The sequence below is a fragment of the Mytilus trossulus genome, chromosome 11, assembly GCF_036588685.1.
Source record: "Mytilus trossulus isolate FHL-02 chromosome 11, PNRI_Mtr1.1.1.hap1, whole genome shotgun sequence".
NCBI classification, from domain to species: domain Eukaryota; kingdom Metazoa; phylum Mollusca; class Bivalvia; order Mytilida; family Mytilidae; genus Mytilus; species Mytilus trossulus.
Genome location: NC_086383.1, coordinates 39,733,030 through 39,742,664, shown reverse-complemented (window position 1 = coordinate 39,742,664; position 9,635 = coordinate 39,733,030). Strand labels below are relative to the sequence as shown.

Below are 9,635 nucleotides of genomic sequence, written 5' to 3'. Positions count from 1 at the left end.
CGGTTTGAATGATAAAAATCCGTCTTTTCCCGATATGTCACTGTTCAGTTGACGTTGCGAAAATAGCATTTCACGTTCGAGGCATCGTCTCTACGGTCTCCCCTGTAATTGTTTCGTATGCCCTAAAAAAAATCTCATCTATTATAAGCCCCTTTCCCATCCGATCAAGCAAAGCTATGTCCTGGACCCGCTAATGGCTTTTAGTGACCACTAGACTCATGGTCAATACTACGAGTCGATTAGCTAGCCTATTAAGTTAGAACCGTGCCAATAAACAGCTCCGTATACAGGAGCCAGAAAAAAAGGACAAATTGTCGTTTCTTACCCCTTCAAAAAATGGTTCCAGAAACTCCTGTTTGTTGTTTTGCCTTGACCTGTTGACCATGTTGACGTCTGTTGCCATTAGTTAGCGTCTTTATTTATTATCTGAGGTATAATCACGAAACAATTTTGTTGCAATCGAATAATTCCAAACTAAACGGAAAATACTTCACACGCATTTCAATAAACCGTAGAAAATAAGTCAGTTCATGAAATTTTCAAAACTGACAAAGCGATATTTTGGATCATCATCATGCAAATTCTTCAATTGAATAACAATTCAGTCTAAAACTTACGAAATATAGTTAAACATTTGCATGATTTGTTAACATACAAAGTTTGGAGATGAATTTCAGGTGCAGACTCATGATTTAGAAAAAGGGGGAGGGGATTAGTGAAAGGATGCATTAACAATATATCACTGGGGTTTGCTTAGTCCAAATAATTATGACGTCTGGCAAGGCTATTTTATTTTTTTTTCTGGGACGCCTTCCTACTACGGCGTCCCAGAAAAAAATTAAAAATAGCCTTGCCAAACGTCATAATTATTTGGACTAGGGTTTGCTACAACCCCTGTGCATATATGTACAAAAAAATAAAATATACATAGACAGTGGTGGATCCAGAACTTTTCGTAAGGGTGGCCCCGCTCCAGTCATGCTTCAATGATTCCCTATATAATCAACCAATTTTTTTTCTCACAGGCCCCCCCGCTTGGATCTGCCTATGAAAACTACATGAATAAGTAAGCTCAATTCGACTTCTTAACCATGTTTACATTGCTCTAAGCAAGGATTTGTATTAAGTAAGGATTTACTATACAACTCATTGCTCCAAGACTTATAGTTGCTGGACCACAGAGTAGGTAGCCTCTCAAAAAAATATGGAGTCTGTTCTGATATGTGAAAATGCTCTTTTGTATACTGATTATTAACAGTCATGGCAGTGGAGATGTTTTGGTCAATAATTGATTGCAAAATTTTTTGAACTGCAAATAATTGACATTGTACATAAATGTATATCACTAAAACATAGAATCAGAGCAGATCCAGCTATTTTTAAAAGGTTGGGAAAGGGGGGGGGGGCATGTGTGTCATCAACCAAGTTTAAGGGGGATGGGGTCTCAACCATATGACATGCATGACATGTCCCCATTCAAATGTTTTGATATTCCCAAAAATGAGTAATTTATAACCCCCAGAACATCCAGTGGCAGTGGCAAAAGTTTGATTTGAAGTTGTTCTTTTAATTATGTCATGTATGTACAGCTTTGACCATGTTAACATGTTTAAATAATAAATAGTATTAACCATTACATATCATGTAAATGGTGTAAATATGTTTACAAATAATTATGACGTCTTGCAAGGCTAATTTGATTTTTTTCTGTGACGAAGTCATAGGAAGGTGTCACAGAAAAATATTAAAAAAGACTTGCAAGACGTCATATTTATTTGGACTACAGGTATAAATATGTAAATATAATAACAAAAGATTATCATACCACCTGAGACAGGACCAGGTAAAATAAATTTACTGATACTGACCCCATGTACCCATACACTTATGGATTATAAATTCATATCTGAAGTCTATCGTTTAGTACATTTATCAGGACTTTTGCAATGTTAGATTTGTTTACCAATGTCAGGAAAGGATATGTATGTAATAGCGAAGAGAATGTAGGAATTTTATTTATAAACTTTGAATAGGCCACTGACTTTTGACTCTGTACTTATTATTTTTTCTACAGGTTACCTACTTTATGGAGGACATCCTGATACTCTGTCAAGTAAGAGCAACGTAAATAAGTTAATTCAAGATTTTTTATCTGTACAATTTTGTGAGAAAGTTAACTGTTTAAATGCTTTCTATACATGACTAAATCATCAGAGAAATAGTAAATTTCCCCCCAAATGGCACCAATCATATATATTTGATTTTACTTTTTTTAGTTGCTTATAATTAACCGAGTACCAGGATGTCCTACCACTGAGTAGAAAACCTGCTGAACCAGGGGTCAAAAGTCTGTAAAACGAAAATATTGTGATAACCAGAGTTCGCAACATCTTTTATTCCCTGGTGTTCCTTGAAGAAAAACTGCTGGTCCTCTCTATTAGATCCATTGAAAAATACTAAAATTCTGTCAGTCCTATGCCAAATTGTGGTGGTAAAATCCTAAGGAGTACCACTTTTTCACAAACTCTGGATACATGTATGTACATTTGTAGCATCATAAGCATGTATAGTAGAATGTTTTAAAAAAAAATCAACTGAACATTCTTTTTAAGGTCAAGAAAAGGTGTGCTTATTACCTGAAGCAAAACTGCAACACTAACATTTATTACAAGTCTATATTAAACGAATCTTTCAGTTCTTGAGGCCACACATTATAAATATCTTGAGTTTCTGACTTAGACTTGTTTTCACACATATCAGACTAGGCAGGATTGTAATAAAAATGTGTAACTTTTTAAATTTCATAACAAAAATTAAATCAACTTAATATTTGTACGAGAGATGAATATAATAATATGTTTTCAAGGCTTTGGTGCACGTGGTACGATCAAAATAAAAAAAGTGTACTTTAAACATTCAATTTGGTCGATTGATCTTTAAAAAGGAAACAGTATTTAAAAAGCAATTTATACCGTATCTAAGTAAAAACATTAAAGGCGGTTAATTATGTCCTGGTACTAAAAGAAGTATACATTAAAGGTAATATAGATAGCTAGCTAAGAATGCTCGAAGAAAAACTATTTATTTGTTATCATTTAGAAAATAAAGAAAAAAGAAAAAGAAAACAAGTTCGTCCCCGAAGGCAATAAAACAGTGCGAACTAATAAGAAAGGTAAAACATGTGACCTTTTCATAACAAAACCGAGAGAGAATAAAACGCATTTTATAAATTTGGATGAGTTTGGACCAAAGCAGATATTGATACAAATACTCTGTTCAGAAAATCGTAATCTTCATTTGTTAAATTGGACTAGCTGGCAATAATTTAAAGGTAGGGCTTTTTTAATACAAAACTTTTAAGTGTAAATGCGAAAAAAAGTAGGATTAGTGTATGTAACTTGTAAGTGAATGATAAATATATATAACAAACAATTACAGCGTTGTTGTTATTTAGAAAATATTTATGTCAATTTGTAAATATGTCTACTAAAAATATTTTTTGGGTATGAATAATAAACGTACCTACATGTATTGTGTAGTTTTATTTTAAATACTTTTTTTTTAATAAATAAGTTAAGTTAGTAAAACTTTACTTGACTTTGTACATGTATTAACAAAAATGTTGAGTTAACTTATATCAAAATTAAAGGTTTGTTCTTCCATTGAAGTTGAAGCTATGAATTGATTTTCCATATAATTGCAATATATTCAATGGGTTGTTTGTATTTTAATCCCATTTGAAATTATTCACAACTTTACAAGGCTTCCTCCACCAATTAAAACTGCACAACGAAATAGCAAAATAGTGTCTAAAAAGACGTTAAACACCAATCCATCACTCAATTTACAAGATTGAGTCTTAATTAATTTAAGCTAGTGCTACATGTATATTAAAAAGCGCCTAGTAAAAGTTTAGTTAACATTTTCTTAATCATTTATTTAAGTTTGGCCAGAGTCTTTTGTCTTAATTAAGTCACACTGGAGGGCTTGGATGGGATTTAAACAGAAGAGAAAATAATGCATGGGCAAACGAAAATGAAAAATGGACCCATAAACTTAAGTTTTTACATAAAGAAAAATGAGCCAAAAACTAAAAGAATAGAGAAAAAAGAGCCTAATAATAAAAAGAATGGCAAATGAAGGACCCACTATCCAGACCCTTGAAAAGGCATGATACTGATAACTCTTCTGAAATACATGTAACAAACAAATAAAGCTTTTCTTTGACATCATTTATATAATAAGTTGACATGCACAACTTTGACCTTTAAGATAAAAAAATGTTGGCAGTCTCTCAAAAAAAGGAATTATTTGGCCTTCACATTTTTTTGTAGTCTAAGTACCATGTGTACAGATTAAATGTATTACTATATTGTGCATATTCCTATAGACATGATATATGTGTGTACTCAAGGACAATAATATTTATTTAGCACTTAATTTCCTGTATTTAAATTTAGAAAGAAAGGGGAATAATACACAAGCGTAAGTTTTAAGCTTATACTGTCAATTTGAATATTAAGACTTCCGAGAACACTAGACTTGTTCATGTTATAATCAATAAACCACATGGCGGCTTGGGGACCATTTATTTAGCTTCCCGGGGGCTTATGGTTTTTATTCTTAAAAAATTTATTTGATGAAAAAAATATTCTAGACAAGCAGATGATAAAAACAATTATTCTGAATGAAATCCCCCCTCCCCCTTCCTTACCTTTTAATGTTAAATTTTGAGGGAAATAATCTGATTGTGTTGCGTTGAAAAAAATAATAAATTTGTTTGACCTTTGCACATGTTGCACCAAGAAAAATTTCTGACTAAAAAAAGCATAACCCCTTCCCCCTCATTTTGAAGTTAAATGGTTGCTCCCTTATGTTTCATTTTTTTTAAATTTATAACTTTTTCTGTGGGATAAATTATCCTATCATCCATAAAACTAAAATAAAACATTTGATATGGGGTGTTCATTTGTAGTATCATTAAGCATTAAATTTCACTGTGTTTTTCTCAAATGACTTTGGAAAGTTATACACGAGTTTTAGTTATATATATACGTATACTTTATATACCATGCATAAGTATGTGATACAATTTCATTGTGTATTCTTCAAGGACAAAGGAAATTGATTATATTGTTGTTGTATGTAAACAGATTAAGTATGATCAAATGTTTTTCACGATAAAAGGAGATATTATTTAATAACACAAATATTGATACAATTACTGATTACGTAAATACAAATTCGTACGTTTGGATAATGAGATGTTGAAAAACCAAACATTTGAATTAAATGTTCTTCAATCGTATATATATACATTTATACATGTAAATTGGTGTCAATCATCAACATGTATCAGTAAATTCGTTGTGAAATACAATTGTTTACCATGCTTACAACTTTTAACAATTTCCTGTGTTTCTTGAATGTGGATTATTTTCAAATTGTGGTTGGTTTTCGAAGCCGGAAAATAAAAGAAATTTATATGAAATTGATATTTTTTTAACAATTTCCTGTGTTTGTTGTATGTGGAATAGTTTCTTAGTAAAATGTGTTTGATTTTCATACTGGGAAAGTGAAAGAAATATATATAAAATTGTTATTACTCATCGGAGCTAATGAAACTTCATAAAATAATATTAAACTTTCAAAAAATAAGTGTATTGACGGATATATTCATACAAGTGATATTTACATGTGCATCGATCATAGAAGATTTGCAGTAAAAGTTGATGTGTAATTTTTTGTAAATTTTTACACCTACATGTATGTGATTTGTTGTAAGTGTTTGATCGAAACTGACATTCAACAAAAAGCACTAATTTTACCAGCTTTATAAAGGATCGATTTAAGTTATATATTTAAATTTAGTTTAAAATTGATCGTCAAACATGAAGGACATGAAAGAATCTCGTCGAGTAAAATTTCAATTGGAAAGTATAAGAAAGGTAATCTATTTATGATTATTTTATTGCAAATATTATTTACACTTAAGCGCTTAATTGGATCACATTAACCTATTTAACATTAAAGCATGTTTAAGGTATCTTTTAAGACATATCTTAAAACTCTAGAGCATGAGTATAAGGGGCGGCCTTGGTAGTTGTACATGGAGGCGCATTCAGGGGGGCCTTTTTTGTGGGAAAACTTTGGTTGATTATATGGGGAATCACTGAAGCATGACTGGAGATCGAGTGCCCCTCTTTAAATAGGGCAGTCACTTGGCCTCCCCTTTACAAAAATATCTGGATCTGCAACTGGTATTTGAATGATTTTAAGTTAAGTTTTTCTTCTGTATCACTATGATCACTGGCCTGTCAACATTGACGCTGCAAGTTTAAATCCTCTACGAATCAATCAGAATGCTTTATTATTACTTAATTTTTTTTGCACTGACTTTGTCAGGGTTAATGTTTACTGTCCTAAAACAGATTAATGTAATGTTATGTTAATGCACCATTACTGGGCTTCACAAGACATTCATTTAAAATGTATGATGCAACATTGCAAAAGTGATTGTTGTAAGACCTCAATAGTTCGAGTGCAGCAAAATCTCGGTCAAGTGCTGCAGGTTTAGAAATAGCTATAAGGTCTTGCCTATTTCATTATTTTATACCAATAGACATGTTGTATGCACCATGTGCACAGGCACTTGTCTCAAAAAAAAAATACCTTAATATAACACATATTAAGGTATAAGGGAAAACAAATTTTGAGACAAGTGCCTGTGGTTGTATGGTGACCTTTAGTTGTTTAGGTCTCTTGTGGACAGTTGTCTCATTGGCAATCATACATCTTAACATCTATTTTTTTTTTTATTAAAAAGAGTTAATATTGTATACCGCTTTCTAGCATGTTAACAGCATTAGAATTAGACTAATCAATTAGCAGGACATAATATTATAAACAACAAGGGAAGTCTGAATAGGATGTTGTTAAACTGAATACATCATGAGGGTCTGTATGGGGTCTCCAGGTTAGAGAATGATGAGAGAAAAGTTTTTTTTAAAAAGAGAAAGAAAAAATGCAAAAAAATACTGAATAAAGAATAATAATGGAAGATTGGAACACAAATAAAGAATTGAAATGATAATTTTAGAGTTTAAAAAATAAAGAAATAAAGGACTCCTCAACTAGACCCTCCAATACTTTACATGGGACAAAAGTGAGTTCCCAGTCCAAAAAAGTCCTATCATTTCAACTAAAATCGATAATTTTCAAAAAAATATTACGAAGTAAATGTATGAGCGATTTTCTAAATATAGATACCAAAAGATGTAGAAATATCTGAAGTTTTATTGTTTATTTGGTTATAACATTATTCATGCTCATTTTAATTTTCTGATGAGATAAACACAATGAAAAAACAATCTTGAAAAGTTTGCTATCATTCTAACCAAATTAAATTCGTAAAAATTTGCATTTGAGTTTAACTTATCAGATGAAGAAAACAAAACTCAAGAAAATTATGACTGAATAAACAAGGAAATTTCAGACATTTTTACATCTTTTGGTATCTATTTTATAAAAATCGCTCATACAGTTAGTTAGTAATATTTTTTGAAAAATATCGATTTTGGTTGAAATGATAGGACATTTTTTGAGGGGGAACTCACTTTTGTCCCATGACTGTACATGGTCATCATATCCTGGTAAAATAATATTTAGTTCAGATAGCTGTATACATCTTTTTAAAAATTCTTTTTTTGAAGTGTGTAAAATTAAATGATAAATTGTAGACATATATTATATATATTTAATTAGTTATTGTAACATTTCCAATTTATCTTGTTCTGATTAATCTTTTTTTGCAATTTGAGTTTTAGTTAAAGATTAGAGTTATTCCCCTTTGTATAAAAATTACACTTAATTTGTGTAGCAAATTTTGTCATTTTTATTTTAGTTCTTAAAAATGGTTTCTTATTTTAATCTTTATCATTAATTGATTATATCAGTTTGTTAAAAATTCTAAAAAAAATGTGTTTTTCACTGAAGTGTTAAAAATAACATTTACCGAATGCCAATTTTAAGACAAAATTTGATACAACATGAATTTTGAGATCTTGTTGAGGTGTAAATATAATGCAAATTTATTTAGTGGGACAGACATTTTACTTTGATATAAAAGAGATATTTAGATGAAAGAGTTTAAGATTACAAGTCAACTGTAATCACTATCTGTGTCATCTTGCACAATGTATACAGGTACAATGACATAGAAACATTGAAAGAAGTAGTTTAAATGGTTAAAATTGGGCCATATGCATAGATTAGATCCAACTTGTTGAATAACACAAATTGTAGACAAAAGGGTAAAAAGGTTTGGTTCATAGTCGTTGATTGTTATCTTTTAGCTGCGGAACCATATCCCCTCTGTTATTTTTTTACTATTTGCAGTCCGCATATAATAAAAAAAATAACAGAAGGACCTAAGAGATATGGTTCCACAGCCAGTTATTTATAATCTTTCATTAACTTTGAATACATTGATTGAGTTTTGTTGGTGACTATGATGCCAAATTAAGGGCAGATGGGTACCCCTTTAAGATGAAGAACATTTCAGTACAGTTTTAATTGTGTCAAAAGAGAAAACTTATGTTAATGGATACAAAATTTAAACTTTTAAATAAATTAAAGTTTTTTAGGGTTGAAAAAACTTTTTTGGGAATTGTTAGAATGTTTCTTGTTGTTAAGAGAAGTATCTATTTTCCTTCAGAAAAACAAAAATGATAACATAGCACAGGGCTGTAGATATAGAGAGAGATCAATTAAAGGGCAGGGAGGCATAAAGAAAGATTTTATCTTACAACCTCAGTTATTGAAAGACTACATGGTTCATCCATACTTCATGTTTTAAGGGAGATATCATTTGATTTTTAAGGGGGGAAGGGGGGGGACAGGATGCCAATTTATAAATTTATAAATAAAAGTCAGGATAAACTAATTAAAAAAGGCAGGACAGAGATTACCATTTGACCACTCTCTAATGGAGTCAATCCCATATTGTATTTTGGTTAATTTACTGTGAGGGCCAAATAAGTGCCACTATGTACCCTGTCCTTTATTGATTTATCTATTTTTAAACCTTCACCTGGTGTCAACAATAAATGGAGGGATATAACAGTTAAGGTATGCTTGTGTACAATGTTGAGCCATGCATACTAATTTAAAAAAGGTCAAATAAATTTTTTTTGCTTTAAGTTTATTGGAGAGAAATTCTTACTTTTATCAGTGCTTAATAAAAAATGACCCAAAAAACATTTAATAAGGTAGGCTATTTCTAAGCTTAAAATATAGGGTAGGTCAGCGTAGGTAGAGAAATAGGAAACGCACATATTTTTTTTTATTTGGCCTTGGACTTAAAAATTAAATGCCCCACACATTTTAACAGCACAAGTACAATACATATAATTATTTTTATTTACATTTTTTTTCACTGGACAGACAAGAATAATTTATTGTGTATAAACTATTTAAAATTTATAATCACCTATGGCCAAGGGGAGATAAGTGACAAATTAACTGACTAATTTATCTTTACCTGAATGACTTATGAATTCAATTTGACACTTGAAAAGGTAACCAAGTACAATTATTTAATATTTTGGATAATGAATATATCTATAGCCTCTAGG

At 30.7% G+C, this 9,635-nt stretch overlaps 1 protein-coding gene across 5 annotated transcripts in view; it reads left to right on the top strand.

The window, feature by feature from the left end:
- The first annotated feature begins 327 nt into the window (after positions 1 to 327).
- The window catches only part of LOC134691088 (potassium channel subfamily T member 2-like), a 59,446-nt gene continuing 50,138 nt past the window's right edge, over positions 328 to 9,635 (top strand). The window contains exon 1 of one of the 5 annotated variants that reach the window (XM_063551307.1): positions 328 to 431. Coding sequence is in view for 2 of the 5 variants with exons in the window: in XM_063551305.1 (XP_063407375.1) it covers positions 5,892 to 5,948 (57 nt within the window). In the remaining 3 variants the exon portion in view is untranslated. Of the gene's footprint in view, positions 432 to 3,250; positions 3,332 to 4,445; positions 4,486 to 5,797; positions 5,949 to 9,530; positions 9,579 to 9,635 lie in introns of those variants that run through there. The other 4 variants (XM_063551310.1, XM_063551308.1, XM_063551305.1 and 1 more) reach the window with 4 other exon arrangements.